The sequence below is a fragment of the Podarcis muralis genome, chromosome 4, assembly GCF_964188315.1.
Source record: "Podarcis muralis chromosome 4, rPodMur119.hap1.1, whole genome shotgun sequence".
Lineage (NCBI taxonomy): Eukaryota > Metazoa > Chordata > Lepidosauria > Squamata > Lacertidae > Podarcis > Podarcis muralis.
Genome location: NC_135658.1, coordinates 4,329,438 through 4,345,296, shown reverse-complemented (window position 1 = coordinate 4,345,296; position 15,859 = coordinate 4,329,438). Strand labels below are relative to the sequence as shown.

Sequence of the window (15,859 nt, the reverse complement as noted above, 5' to 3'; positions counted from 1 at the left end):
TAAAAGGCATGTAAATACATTTCTGTCTGTCTCTTTCCCCTCCCTGGGGAATGGCAGGGAGGAGGGGAGGAGTGGTGTGTTCTTCTCACGTTAGAGGAGGATTGCCGATAGAGGCTTCGCCTGATCTTGCCGGGAGTCGCAGACGGGAGAAGTCAACAAGGAATTAAGCCCGGTGCCTGGAGAGTGGCCAATCTCTCAGATAAGGCTTAATTCTGACATCTGGTAGCAGTCGCCGATGGTTTCTGATCCATGGAAATCAGCATGAGAGGTTGATGGGATCGTTCTTCATCCTCTGCACCAAGGGAAAGAAGATAACGTCTGTATGCAGCCAGAAGCTGAACAGACGGCTGGACACCGAGAGGAGGTGTTTTTCCAAGCAACGGAGCCCCAAAAGGTATGCTGAATTTCGGGCTAAGAGTGTGAACGCAGATTGATTCATTCTCTGGTTCACGGGAGCAGCGTTTGGAAAAAACAGCTCCGAGAGCGAAAGCTCTGCATTCCAGGAATTCTTGTGGTTGATAAGATTTCCTGTTCAAGATTGGAATGCACAGTTGCTAAGCAGCGACTGTCAGTACAGTGGAAAGCTACTGACGAAAGGGGCTGGACTGTGAGGCTGAGCCTGAGAGAGGCGAAAAAAACAACGGAGTTGTTTTGTCTACGATCTCTTGGCAGGGACTTTCCATAGCTGCCAGCGTTTAGCTGCCAGGTGCCAAGAGCGTAAATAGTCAGCTATTGGATTTTAGCAGGCTTGGAAGAAAGTGAGAGCTGAGGCTTGGATTCAAAATGGATGCCAAGAAGGGGGGAGGCTTGCCTTACTCATCTCCCCTGACTAGAGACAGTTATTCGTCATGGTCTGGATGGATGACTACCCCAGAAGGGGTGAGCCAAGATGATGCTGGCCAGGTTCCTAAGAGCTCGTCGAAAGCTGAGGAGAGCTTTGACCCCAGATGGGGGAGTGAAGGAACTGTTGCTGCTGATGTTCCTGTACAAGCTGCAATGGATGTTGCAGACAGGGGGAGGGAGGAACGGAGTTCTAATTCCCTCACTGATGTTGCTACTGGAGAGAATGCTGTGGCTTTGAACGTTGCCCGATGTTACAATTGTGGACAGACTGGGCATCTTCAGCGGAGCTGTAAGAAGCCGCGTCGGCAAGGCAGAGCCAAGGAGAGTTCTGCAACGCCTGAGGCATCAGGCAAGAGTCGTACCAAGTCTCAGGTGAGACCTGCGATGGCTTTGATGGCACTAAGAGCCACACCAGAGGTGGGGAACTCTTTTATTCTCGACACTGGCGCGACCGTCCATATGTCCCCACACAGAGGACTGTTTTCGACGTTTAAGAAGCAGAGCATCACTGTGCAGCAGGCCAACGGTCAGGAGCTGGAAGCGACCGGGATTGGGACTGTGTATCTTAAGAGTCTGAACTTGAATATACACAATGTGTACTTGGTTCCTGAATTGAAGTTCAATCTGCTGAGTGTTTCGCAGATTGCAAAGAAAGGACTGAAACTGTCCTATGATGCTGAGAGCTGCAAGATCTTCAAAGATGGAGAGTTGTATCTTTCTGCCAGAGAGAAAGATGGACTGTATTTGTTGACTTTTGATCAAAGTGATTACATGAAATGTAATTCTTCTGATTCTAACATGATCTCTCTCGCAGGTGTGACCAAAAAGGACGCCGGGAAGGTGACCAGGGTCGACAGAGCTTTTCAGCGGGTGTATGCTGATGTGATTGGTCCTCTAGCACCATCTAGAGGCAATGCAAGATATTATCTTGTGTGTTTGGATCATTTCTCTAATTTTGTCTGGATTTATGTGATGGAGAAACCACAAGAAACCTTAGAAAGGTTTCAGGAGTTTTGTGACAAGGTTAAAAATATGCATGATGCTAACATTGATTGTCTTTTCACAGATGAAAAGCCAGTTTTTCTTTTACAGGATTTTCAGGAGTTCCTGCAGAAGAAAGGGATAAGACACAAGGTTGCTGTTTCAGCGGAAGCATGGAACAGGGGTGTCTGTGTAAGGGTGAACAAAGAATTGCAAAAGGGGATGAAAGCGCAATTGCTTAGTTCACATCTGCCACATGAGTACTGGGCGGAGTCGCTAATGTGTTATTGTTACCATTGGTTAAGAAAGGTTTCAAAAGAGTTGGGAAGTTCTCCTTTTGAGAAGCTGTTCCACAGAAAAACTTCTGTTGCCCATTTCAAGGTTTTTGGGTCTCATGTGAGGACAGAAGCTCCAGGTGGAGTAAAGAATGCCAGAGGCATTTTTGTGGGATATGAAAAGGGTCTCTACAGAGTAATTTTGTCTGAATCTGGTCAGGTGATTCTCACAAAATTTCTAGAGAGTGCTCCTGAACAGGAGAGAGTAATTGTTCACACATTTCCCACAGGGGACGATTCGGATGATGATTTTACTGATTACAGTGGTACTGAGAGTGATGACAGTGATAGCTCAAAGAGCTCAGTTGACACAGTCATTGAGAGGAAATCTCACACAATGGATAGTCCTTCACAGATGAAGGATGAACCACTGTTTACCATTGGTACTGGTTCTCCTGAGAGTCCAGAGGCTGAACCAGTGAGCAGAGAGGATCAGCACCTCATACGTAGCTCTGAGAGGGTTACAAAGGGTGTACCACCCAAGAGGTACTCAAAAGAGTTTGCTAACTTAGCTGTTGCATGTGTTGCTGTTGTACACAACCGGGGACAGGTTGGAGCTGTGTCTAAGTCAGAGACAAAGACACAACAGAGAGGTGCTAGCCAAGGTAATGCAGAGGCACTCATTCCTTGGAAGCCAGACAACCAGAGAGGTACACTGGGGAAACCAGTGGCGGGGAGTTCCAAGGGTGGAACTGAAACAACAGGGGAATGTTATATGTATAACAACTGTTTGTTTTCTTCTCTGGATCAAGCTTTGCTCGCCGCAACACACATTGATTCTTTTGGGGGAGGATGTTACGAAAAAGGAGCAATGCGGCAGCGAGCTCCAGATGGCTGGAAAGCCAAACAGGATGTTGATGCTTGGGACTGTACCGTGGGAACAAAGGGGCAGTCTATTCACTGTACTGAGCACCGGATGTTAGCTCAGAGTGTCATCTGACCTGTACTGGAAGTACAGGGGGAGGAGTTTTTTCACTCTGCTGTTGGTGTTAAGAGAGTACAGACACGTTTCTCTGTACTGCTGAAAGACAGAAATAAAAGGCATGTAAATACATTTCTGTCTGTCTCTTTCCCCTCCCTGGGGAATGGCAGGGAGGAGGGGAGGAGTGGTGTGTTCTTCTCACGTTAGAGGAGGATCGCCGATAGAGGGTTCGCCTGATCTTGCCGGGAGTCGCAGACGGGAGAAGTCAACAAGGAATTAAGCCCGGTGCCTGGAGAGTGGCCAATCTCTCAGATAAGGCTTAATTCTGACATCTCTCCCCTGTATGAATTCTTTGATGGGAGCTATCAGTGAAGGAGCTATCAGTGAAGCTCTTTCCACATTCCACACACTGATAGGGTTTCTCCCCTGTATGAATTCTTTGATGGGAAGTGAGAGAGGAGCTACATGTGAAGCTCTTTCCACATTCCACACACTGATAGGGTTTCTCCCCTGTATGAATTCTTCGATGGGAAGTGAGACTGTGGCTGTGAGTGAAGCTCTTTCCACATTCCACACACTGATAGGGTTTCTCCCCTGTATGAATTCTTTGATGGGAAGTAAGATCAGAGTTTCTAATGAAGCTTTTTCCACATTCCGCACACTGATAGGGTTTCTCCCCTTTATGAATTCTTTGATGGGAAGTGAGAGAGGAGCTATCAGTGAAGCTCTTTCCACATTCTACGCACGGATAGGGTTTCTCCCCTGTATGAATTCTTCGATGGGAAGTGAGAGTGGAGATCTGACTGAAGCTCTTTCCACATTCCACACACTGATAGGGTTTCTCTCCTTTATGAATTCTTTGATGAGAAGTGAGAGAGGAGCTCTGACTGAAGCTCTTTCCACATTCTACGCACGGATAGGGTTTCTCCCCTGTATGAATTCTTTGATGGGAAGTGAGATGGGAGCTATGAGTGAAGCTCTTTCCACATTCCACACACTGATAGGGTTTCTCCCCTGTATGAATTCTTTGATGGGAAGTGAGATTGGAGCTCCGACTGAAGCGCTTTCCACATTCCACACACTGATAGGGCTTATCCCCTGTATGAATTCTTTGATGGGAAGTGAGATAGGAGCTATCAGTGAAGCTCTTTCCACATTCCACACACTGATAGGGTTTCTCCCCTATATGAATTCTTTGATGGGAAGTGAGATCGCAGCTCTTCCTGAAGCTCTTTCCGCATTCCACACACTGATAGGGTTTCTCCCCTGTATGAATTCTTTGATGGGAAGTGAGATTGGAGCTCTGACTGAAGCTCTTTCCACATTCCATACACTGATAGGGTTTCTCCCCTGTATGAATTCTTTGATGGTTAGTGAGAGTGGAGCTATCAGTGAAGCTCTTTCCACATTCCACACACTGATAGGGTTTCTCCCCTATATGAATTCTTTGATGAGAAATGAGATCGGAGCTCTTTCTGAAGCTCTTTCCACATTCCACACACTGATAGGGTTTCTCCCCTGTATGAATTCTTTGATGGGAAGTGAGAGAGGAGCTACATGTGAAGCTCTTTCCACATTCCACACACTGATAGGGTTTCTCCCCTGTATGAATTCTTTGATGGGAAGTGAGAGAGGAGCTATGAGTGAAGCTCTTTCCACATTCCATACACTGATAGGGTTTCTCTCCTGTATGAATTCTTTGATGGGAAGTGAGAGAGGAGCTATGAGTGAAGCTCTTTCCACATCCCATGCACTGATAGAGTTTCTTTCCAATGAGATTTTGTTGATGGGAAGTGGAATTGGAGCTCTGACTGCAGCTTTCTCCACACTCCAAATTTTTGTGTGGCTTCTCCTCTCTGGGGATTTTTTCGTGGTCCCCTTTGTTCTCGATTTCCAATTCATCACAATCTGCATTGGGGACAAAAAGGGATTAGAGCCTCAGGAGCAAATGGTGAAGAACTGAAGGGAGTTGCGTGTGTGTTCATTACCTGTGTTGTTTGTTTAATATGAGATTCGGATGAGTTGTTGAATGTTGCTTTGTTTATCTAAAGCTGTGGTCAAAATTGTGAAAGACTTTTGGAAAAAAGTGTATTTCAGAGTTTTGATGGCTTATAACACCGCTTCATTTGGAGTAATGTCATAAAATTATATATCAATGGAAAGATAATTCGATCAAAAATGCAATCAAGAATGCAATCCAACAAAGTTTGTTCAATTACCCGTATTCTATCAAACGTTATAGCCAAATAACCTGAAAAAGGAAGCACAACTTGCTTTGGTTGACTTTTGTCAGTGTGTTATGTGATTGCTATCAAGTTGGTTGGTTTTTTGTGTTCTTTCATTTAGTGAGGGTGTAAGACATAATAAAATTATAGAAATGGCACAAGGAGTTGAGTGGTCCCCAGAAAGTGATATAAGATTGTACTATTAAGTGAGCAAGGCTACAGTTAGGAAGAAATTAGAAGAGAGATTGGGGAAAACTTAACCAAAGTTGGCCTTTCTATATTTTTGAAGAGGTATAAGGAGACTCAGGGACGCGGGTGGCGCTGTGGGTAAAAGACTCAGCGCCTAGGACTTGCCGATCGAAAGGTCGACGGTTCGAATCCCCGCAGCGGGGTGCACTCCCGTTGTTCGGTCCCAGCGCTTGCCAACCTAGCAGTTTGAAAGCACTCCCGGGTGCAAGTAGATAAATAGGGACCGCTTACTAGCGGGAAGGTAAACGGTGTTTCCATGTGTGGCTCTGGCTCGCCAGAGCAGCGATGTCACCCTGGCCACATGACCCGGAAGTGTCTCCGGACAGCGCTGGCCCCCGGCCTCTTGAGTGAGATGGGTGCACAACCCTAGAGTCTGTCAAGACTGGCCCATACGGGCAGGGGTACCTTTACCTTTTTATAAGGAGACTCAGTCACTACAAAAGTGATGATGGACGAGTGGAGAGACTGTGCCTACATGACAGAAGAAAATCATCTGGGTGTATACAAGATGACATGGCGCAATGTAATGGGAAGTTGAGTGCAAGGACTGGTCGAAATGTTAGAATTCTAAGAAAAAGCCATTGTTATCTCTCCTGCAAAGGTTGAAAAGATGAAACCCATGTTAACTGGACAGTGGAACAATGGGGCGGTGTTATTTGGAGCGATGAGACCCAAATCTCCTTGCTTGGTAGTGATGAAATATGCGAGGAGAAGAATCAGAGAAGATTTACATCCTTCTTGCATTACACCAACCGTGAAACACCCATACAGTGTGATGATCTGGGGTTGTATCGCAGCAAAAGGTGTGGGCAGAATTTGCATCATTAATGGGAATATAAATGCGGAAAAATGCATAAACGAAATACGTGAGCCCAAACTGAAGTGTTCCGCAGGTGATCTTTTCCCAGATACCGAAGCATTTATACATTTTCAACAGGATTCAGCTATATGTCGTGTTGGTGCTGTGTGCAAAAGGTGCTTTCAAGATAATGATATTTCACTGCTGGAATGGCCTGGGAATAGCCAAAACTTTAACCCAATCAGACATCTATGGAGCCGACAAAAGAAACTTGTTAGTCAGAAGCAACCCAGCAATAAAGCCCAATTAACAGAGGCAATAATTCAGTCTTGGTTTCCCACTATTACAGCTGCAGAACTAAAAACTTGGTTCACTTCAAGTGAAGGCATTGTAAGGCCGTAATTAAAGCTAAAGGTTACCAATGGTTACCAAAGGTTTCACGTTTTTTCTTTATGACTGCTGTTCTAATAAATACTCCTTCATAAAAGTCATCACATTACATTCTTCGTTAAATTATCTTTCCATTGCTATATAATTTTATGGTATTACTCCACACAAAAGCGGTGTTATGAGCCATCAAACCTCAGAAATACACTTTTCACAAAAGGTTTCCACAATTTCGGCCACTACTATAAGTTGTTCATTTTAAAGTTAATGTTCTTTTATATGGAATCAGATTATTATTATTTATGTTTCATGTTTATATGTGTGTTGGAAGCTGCCCAGAGTGGCTGGAGGAATGCAGCCAGATGGGCAGGGTATAAATATAAATTATTATTATTACTACAGTGGTACCTTGATTTAAGAACAGTCCTCTTCCAGAAAAGATTAAGTTTGTAAACCGAGGGACCACTGTATCATCATCACCACCACTGCTACTTCTACCTGAAATTCAATAAGTCTAGCTCTTCTCTGGGGTGAATTTTGTTTGGCCCAGTCATGGCATCCCCTCCATCTCCAATGTCACTCGTCTCTTTGGTCAACCCAAGACTGACAGGAGCAAAAACAAAAGCAGAAAACCTGAAGCTACTTATCTTTCCTAACAATTCTGAAGCTGACATTGAAGATGGCCTGGACAGTTGAGACCAGCCCAATCATGGTAGAAAAAGGAATAATCTGAGGAAGATTGTTCAAAGAAAAAACTGTAAGTTACTCTTTATTGTGGGGGTGTTAGGTTCCCAGGTGTTGTAGGGGGCGCTGTTGAGCTCTGTGAAAATATATGACGTTGGTCACATAGAGCAGTGTTCCCCAACCTTGGGCCTCCAGCTGTTTTTGGACTACAACTCCCATCATCCCTCACTAGCAAGACCAGTGGTCAAGGATGATGGGAATTGTAGTCCAAAAACAGCTGGAGGCCCAAGGTTGGGGAACACTGACATAGAGGTATTTTTTGAATTTCCAGGCAGATAGGACGATCCCACAGGGAGCCTTACCAAGAGAGGCCACGATCCCACGATTCTCCTCCATGACGTCCTTATGCAGGGCTCTCTGGTCAGGATCCAGCAACGCCCACTCCTCGTCCGTGAAACGAACAGCAACATCTTCAAAGCACACTGGACTCTAAAAGAAAAAGGGAAATGTCCTCCTCTGAGACAGGAGAAATATGATCTGCTCCACAATGCTCTGTTGTTTCCTTCCTGTAAATTGCAGTGTTGTTTCAATAGGATTGCTTTGCTGCGCATTTTAATTATGGATGCTTATTTTATTCTAAGTTTAAATTATGGGTATTCGTTTTTGTGCAAATAAGTTGTACTCCACCTTGTGTTATTCAAGTCATTCTGCCTAGGCAAGCGTTCCAGTTTCCCCAATGGAAGGATCCACTTTCTCCTCTTCTCCTGGGCTGTTCTGGGGGGTTTCCTTCCAATGCCCTAGAGCCAAATTCAAGGGATTCATGGAGGAATGGGGAGGGGGAGGAATGGGGGGCAGGCCCCATTTTGCAGCCGATGGGGCTGGTTAGGTGAATCCAGGCCGCTATTTGTTCTCATTTGTCCACTGCTTAGAAATCAATTTTAGCATTCAGTGATCAATCTAGAAATAAAATAAGCCTATTTTGAATGGCCATTTGTCTTGGATGATCTAGCAGAGATTCCTGCATTGCAGGGGGTCTCCTGGCTCTGAGAGACAAGCAGGGAGGGGGGCTTCTGGCAAAAGGAGAGGGAGCCACCGGTGGCTCCTCCTTCTCCTGACTCACCTCAGCCTCTCGACCTTCCTCTCCCACTCGCCTCCTTCCTCTTCTGCCTCTGATTCTGTACTGCATTCTGCCCCAGAGTCTGCCAGTTCACTAAGCCCTGTTTCCCCTTCAGCTTCTGACACCTCCTCTTCCCAGACTTCTCCCTCATCCTTCCTCCACCTCCACTTCTTCGGCTCTGAGCCATCTTCTCTTCCTGGTTCCCCAGCTGCTTCCTCCCACCACTCCTCTGTGCCCAACCAGTCCATGACATTGCTCCATCCCTCGGCCTCTGTCCCCACAAGGCAGCTTCCCCTGACCTGATCTGGTTCCACAGCCGCTGCTTCCCTTCTGCCCCCATGAAAAGATGGATCAGGAGGTCTTGCCGGCATCCTTCTGTCACCTGCAAAAGAAAAAAGGTAAGCAGGATGCCAGGAGTGCCTGCTTCTCTCACAGGTGAAACAGGGCATCTCTAACTACAGAGGGGCCTTTGAGAAGGACTTACCTGCTGAGAGTATTTGGACGTTTGTGCCCATTTCATATGTTTGTTGTGCAGAAATACATCTCCCCTCCTCTGGACCCTTGTTCCCAACCGTCTATCCCCAAAACAAGATGAAAAAACCAACAGAATGAGACCTGTGGAGAAAAGTCACCTTCCTCCTTACCCAGTGGCCTCTCTCTGGTGTCCAACGGAGGCCTCTCTGCCTCACAGGAATCCAGGTCCATTTCTGCAAAGAGATCCTTTCCCTGGAAAAAAAAAACAAGGATTCAAAACAGAGAATGGGGAGAAATACTAGAAAGAGAATGACAAAGACTTGAAGGGTGTGAGATCTCATTCCATGGATGCTTTCCCAGAAAAAGGATGGGCCATCAGCAGACCATTATGGGATGTTCTCTGTCCTGTTTGGAGGCCCTTGGGAGTATCCAGAGGGAAGTCTCTCTCACCTGCTTTCTCTCTGCCTGCTTTCTCTCCTCTGCCTGACTCAGGAGCAAACCTTCGGCCAGGGCCACCGCCTGGGAACTAGTCTCCGCTCCGCAGTCCCTCACCCAGCTCTCCATCTCCAGGGGAAGGACAGCCAGGAACTGCTCCAAGATCACCAGGTCCAGCATCTCAGCTTTCGTGTGCCTTTCCGGCTTCAGCCACTGATGGTCAAGGTGGTGGAGTCGGCTGCAAACCTCTCGGGGTCCTTTGGCCTCCTGGCAGCAGAACTGCCTCACCTGCTGGCTCTGCACCTCTGAGCGGAGGGTGTCCTCCTCACCCAGGATCTTCTGCACAGAGTTTTCCCAGAATCCCCCACTGCTCCCAGTTTGGTTGGCATGGCCTCTTCCTGTTCCAGGGCCAGCTGAGTCTCGCACATCCATCTGTGCTCTCAGGAAGCCTCTGAGAGATCGGAAGGAACCCTTTGGTCTTCTGCCAAGTTCTGTCCGTCTTAATGAGAAGCTCTAGCAAATCCTACAAAGCAAATACATTGTTTTGTTAAAGAATATGTAGGTCAGAAGAAGGAACAGGATCCTGAGCAAGCATGGATGAGTCTTGGAGGGAACCAGAGCTGGACTGCACCACAGACCAAACCATGAGCTATCTTCTGAAGAAGAAGAAGGAGGAGGAGGAGAAGAAGAAGAAAGCAGACCCTAGCTGTCCTAGAAGGAAGATTGCAATGCAGAATGTGGAGGCAACGGAAGGGATTTCTGGGAGATGAATCAACATGGTTTCTCCATCCTTCCAGTCAATGCATGAAGTCAGAACTGAATGACAAGGGAGTCATTTGTATCTTGTGATAAATGGATGCTTTTCTCTAGTGGGGGTCCTGACCTGGGGGTCCTCTGGAGTTGCTCCCCCCACCCTCACCCCCACCCTCACCCCACCTCCACTCCCTGCTTCTGTCTCCTTTTCTGCAATCTCTGCCGCTGTCCAGACAGATTCGTGGGGTGAGGTCTCTTTTTCTCTCTTCCGAGGGCCAGGAATGTATCTGGCCAACCCCCAGAGGGCCAAGTGGGCGGTTGCCAAACTTGATTTTTTGATTTTTTTGTTGTTCTATTAGATAGCTTAACACAAACTGGTTTGGAATGCAGCAGCCAGACTATGGGCTGGGATCCCTCTCTTTATTCCTGGCCTTTCTCTCTCACCTTAACTTCCTCCCTCCCTGTGGGGGTTTTCTTTGGGGGGGGGGCTAGTCCACCTCCTCCTCCAGCTTTGGAAAACCATTTGCACATGTTTCCTCTGTTGTGCAATGAGGCTGAGCGATGTCACACAGAGTTAAAGTCCTAGGGACTTCTTTGTTTTAAAAAGGGAGATTTCGTGGGAGTCAGGGATCCTCTGATCTCCAGGAAGGAGAGCGTGGCAGACCTGGCCCCTCCCTGGCAGGACCCTCCCCTCCCTGACTTGGGGTGTCCCCCCTGCAGGAGCAGATCAGGCCCCCCAGGCCCCCTCTCCTGCCCCAGCCCTGGGACCCACACCGTCTCTCCACTGCACCCTCTGGGGGTGGGGAGGAGGAGACCCACCCACAGCTGTCAACCTTCCTTCTTTTTTTGCGGGAAATTCCCTTATTCCAGCGCCGTTTCCCGCTGCTTCCTGCTGCTATCCCGGATTGGGAGATAGGTGAGGCTGCTGATCCCTTATTTTAACATCTGAAAGTTGACAGCTATGGACTCACCAGATCCCAGGAGGGGGCTGAGATTCGGCCCTTGCAGGAGAGACACAAAGCAACACCCCCCCCCTCCTTGCAGGAAAGGACTGGGGAGGGAGGGGCCTTGGCTCTGGAGGACCTGCCCCCCCTTGCTTCCTGGCCTCTCTAGGAAGGCAGCTCGGTTCCCTTTAACCCTTGCCAAGCCGAGTCCACCCAGCTCAGCCCTCTCTCAGATTCTTATTATTTCTTATGGATTCAGGGGGGCAGCTGCCCCCCCTGGCTCCGCCCATGCCCAGATATCCTTTTGGAGCGCGAGGCTCTTGGCTGGACTCTGAGCATCTCCCTCCCTTGGCCAGAAACCAGAGGAAGAGCTTGCAGGGAAAAGGGCTTTGCAGGAGGCAAGGAAGCTCCTCCAGGAATTCAGGAGTGGAGAGATAGGAGGGGATCCCAGGGTCATCTAGTCCAACCCCCAGCAAGGCAGGAATCTCAGCTAAAGCATCCATGGCAGATGGCCGTCCGATCTCTGCTCAGAAACCTCCAAGGAAGGAGAGTCCCCCACCTCCCAAGGGAGACCTTTCCCCTGCCCAACTCCTCTTAGGTGTCCCTCAAGGCAGCAGGTCCTGAGTTCTAGCCCTGCTGAAACCATTGCACTGGCTGTTGTTATTATTATTAGTAGTAGTAGTAGTAGTACTACTACTATTACTATTGATCAGGTGAGTGTTCTCCTTTCGAAAGAGGCAGGTGGAATCTCCACGGTTGCTAATAGCATAACGTTGAAAGTGCAGGGAAATATGGGGAGCCCTGGAGCATCTGCTTGGCATGCAGAATGTCCCAGGGTCAGCCCCTGACATCTCCTGCCAGGGCCGGACAAAATCCCTGCCTGAAACTCTGGGGAGCTGCTGCCAGTCAGTGTAGGCCAGGGGTCCTCAAACTGTGTTCCCTGGGCCGTATCCAGCCCACCAGGGTCGTGAATCTGGCCTGCAGTGTTAAGTTGTGGGTGAACATATCAGACGACACAGCGATTCTTCAAACAGCTCTTGTTTATTGTGATGGCCTGGGAATCCGATTCAGAGGCTGAACCGGAGGAATCCCAGCCTGCACAGGAGTCCCCGCCTCCAGGGCCGGCTGAACTGGGGCAGGGCCTTGATTCTGAAGCGCCTGCACCTGTGCCGGATCCTCAGGAGCAGGCACCAGGTGAATCCACTCTGGCTCCGGAGGTGGTTGAGGACTCAGTGCCTACAGGTGAGTCTCCCCCTGGGTCCAGTAACCCTTCAGCCTCTCCTGAACTGCAGAGGCTCAGGGCAGAGAGGCAAAGGGAACTGGTTTCTGCCAGGAGGAGTGCTCACCTTAAGACCAGGAGAGGCGGGTCTCCTGGGGGCCGGGACCGCCCCTGGCCTCAGAGAAGATAAAGGCCAGTCAGCCCGGTCCCAGGTTGCGGGAGCAACTTCGTTGAAGAGCTGTTTCGGCCAGCACCCAGTCCGGTTCCCCCAGAGTTCCTGTCCTTGCCCGGCTCCTCGCTGTGGACCCCGCTTCGCCCGTGGAGGACCCTCGACTCAGGTCCTAGACCTCACCCCATGGTAACCTCCCCCCTGGACCAGCACATTTATTCAGAGGCCAGAACTGAACTGAAGGGCTCAGTCAGCCTGCTTATATAGAGCTCCAGTACAACATTACTGTAGCAACTTTCAAAAACTATCCAATCACTGAACATCACTTTTGATCCTTCATTTGCATAACTATCTACAGTATCCCCCTGCTGGCCCAGGGTGAGAACTTCAGTACATAACACCCCTCCCCACCGAGATAAGGCGTTAGTTACAATCATAATGCTTTCCTTATATACAGCACTACACGTAATGGTTCAATTAGGTGCAAAAGCATTATCGGTTACATTTCACTTACTTAGACCAACAGTGATACGTGTCCAACAAAATAGTCCTTTAAATAAGTTGGGCACTTGGAAACTCTGCCAGACCGCCGGGGACTGGTAGCCAAGTCCGGGGGGCCACCCAATTCTTGCTGAGGCTGTGGTGCGACCCTAGGTGGCATTGAGACCAAGTCCCCTGGGTCCGCTGCTGTGGGTGGAAGCTCTGCGAGTGGAGTTGGCGGAATGGCAGGCACGGCAGTGGTCTGAGTCTGTGGTAAGTCTGGCAGACCCTCTGAAGTGGGTAAGGTAATCGAGAGAGGGGTCCTGAACAGCTTGGTAGGTTTCCGGAGGAAACATCGGCTTTAGATCCATTTCAGTCCGGTTTCCGTCCTGGTTTTGGGACCAAGACAGCTCTGGTTGCCCTAACAGACGATCTCCGTAGACAACTGGATCAAGGCGGGTCGGGGCTGCTGATCCTTTTAGATCTGTCAGCAGCCTTTGACATGGTCGATCATGATCTTCTGGACCACCACCTCGCCAATGTGGGAATACAGGGCATAGCCCGTAACTGGCTGTGCTCTTTTATCTCTGGTCGGGGACAGAGGGTGGCACTAGGGAGGGAAATGTCGTCGCGCCACTCCTTGGTGTGTGGAGTGCCACAGGGCGCAATTCTCTCCCTGATGCTTTTTAACATCTTTATGCGTCCCCTTGCCCAGATTATCCGGAGCTTTGGGCTGGGCTGTCACCAATATGCTGATGACACTCAGCTCTGTCTGCTGATGGATGGCCACACTGACTCGTCCCCGGACACACTGACCAGATGCTTGGAAGCTGTGGCTGGATGGTTTCATGGGAGCCGATTGAAACTAAATCCTTCGAAGACAGAGGTCCTATGGCTGGGTCGGGATGGCATGGGGATGAGGGACCAACTCCCTTCTCTTGCGGGGGCCCAATTAGTGCCATTGCCTTCCGTTAAGAGCTTGGGTGTAATCCTTGACGCCTCCCTTTCCATGGAGGCGCAGGTTACAGCAACAGCTAAGGCAACATTTTTCCACCCTCACTGCATCAAGCAGTTGGTCCTTACCTTTCCCGCCCTGACCTGGCCACAGTGATCCATGCAACGGTCACCTCCAGGCTTGACTACTGTAATTCGCTCTACGCGGGGCTGCCCTTGAAGCTGTCCCAGAAACTCCAGCGGGTGCAGAATGCTGCAGCAAGGCTTCTCACGGGGTCTCTGCCATGGGAGCATATTTACCCAGTGCTTTTCAAGCTGCACTGGCTCCCGGTGAAGCACAGAGTCAGATTTAAGGTGCTGGTTTTGACCTTTAAAGCCCTTCACGGCCTAGGACCCTCGTACCTATGGGACCGCCTCTCCCGGTATGCCCCACGGAGGATCTTAAGGTCCATAAATAGCAGCACCCTAGTGGTCCCGGGCCCTAAGGAAGTTAGATTGGCTTCAACCAGAGCCAGGGCCTTTTCAACACTGGCTCCTACCTGGTGGAACGCTCTGCCTCATGAGACCAGGGCCCTGCAGGATCTGATTTCTTTCCGCAGGGCCTGTAAGACAGTTGTTGTGCCTGGCCTTTGGCTTGGAGCCAATTTGATTCCCTCCCTCCCTCTCTTTCTTTTTTCTTTTCCTTTCTCCTCCTGCGATTGTAGCACCCTGCTTGTGGTTAACGCTTAGCTGGAATGAAATATTCAATGCAGCAATAGAGAAATTAAAATAATAATTTATTTGTCAGACAAATAAATGAGAGGCACAGTGGTATATGGTTACCAAGCTCTGGCCTGGCTTCCTGCCATTATGGCCAGCACTTATATTCCCTTAATCCAGCCCCCTTTGCTCCTCCTGTGGCTGCCTCTGTCCAATCAGCCTGGTTGAAATTCCTATTGGTTGTTTGCTAGAACCAATCACAAAAGATACACCCATTTCCTATTGCCTTTTATGGGATACAAAAAGCTATATATTCTTCTATCTATAAATGACAAATAAGTAGTCATATATCTTACATTTGTCTCAACAAGGATCCTTAATTACCAGCTCACCTCTTGCCCTCCTTGCCCTCCAAAACAGATGGTTAATAATTTTAATTTTTTATCTTGAACAGATGTCAGAGACCTTGGGTTCATATTCTCATGCATCATCAATGAAAGATCTCCTTTTTGGAGGTCTTTAAACAAAGGCCTGACAACCATTTGTCATGAGTGCTCGATGGCGTCTCTTGTCTGGCAGGGGGCTGGGCTCATTTTGCCCCTCTGGTCTCACAGCAATATGACTCTATGAAATAAGAATTTAACATTTCTTTCTTTCTAGATCCTTTGCATAATTACATTTAAGCCAGCATATTTCATACATTATCATAGATAGCTTTTTAGAAGGATAAACCTCCTCAAAGTAAAAGGAAGGAACAGTTTACAGCCTCAAAATAAAATAGGGGAAAAAAGCCTCTTCCCCTTCTCCAGCCAGTTGTTTTCTCTTCCATTTGCTCTTGGCCTTTTGCCCTGCGGCTCAAGTTTTAATGGGAGGTATAATAATTCTTACTATTTACCAACTCTTAATTATGTAGGGTCTGTAACCTTGCTCTTAGCCTGTAATTCCCTTTTTACGACTTTGAGAATTGTTTTCTGCTATAAATCAGGGGGGCCCTTGTCTAGGAGGAAAACATTGCCAAGGTTCTCTAAGCAGCTGGTCTTCTGCCTGGCATGAAACATTTGTGAATTTAAGCCCATTTTTAGAATTTTAGGAACCTGATCAAAATATAAGCCAATATAAGCCTTGATTAAAAATGCAGTCTATATTCAGATGCCTCACGATGAGGCTACATTTTAATATTTTAATGTTTC

General features: G+C 48.3%; 2 protein-coding genes across 2 annotated transcripts in view; one reads left to right on the top strand and one right to left on the bottom strand.

Moving 5' to 3' along the window:
• The window catches only part of LOC144327635 (uncharacterized), a 100,002-nt gene extending 88,648 nt beyond the window's left edge, over positions 1-11,354 (bottom strand). The window contains exons 1-2 of the mRNA XM_077928043.1: positions 11,176-11,354; positions 9,467-9,974 (exon numbers count right to left, since the gene is read on the bottom strand). Coding sequence (XP_077784169.1) covers positions 9,467-9,883 — 417 coding nt within the window. The 5' untranslated portion in view covers positions 9,884-9,974; positions 11,176-11,354. The remainder of the gene's footprint in view (positions 1-9,466; positions 9,975-11,175) is intronic.
• LOC144327627 (uncharacterized) overlaps positions 1-15,859 on the top strand; it is a 365,071-nt gene that overhangs the window by 259,159 nt on the left and 90,053 nt on the right. The window lies entirely within an intron of this gene.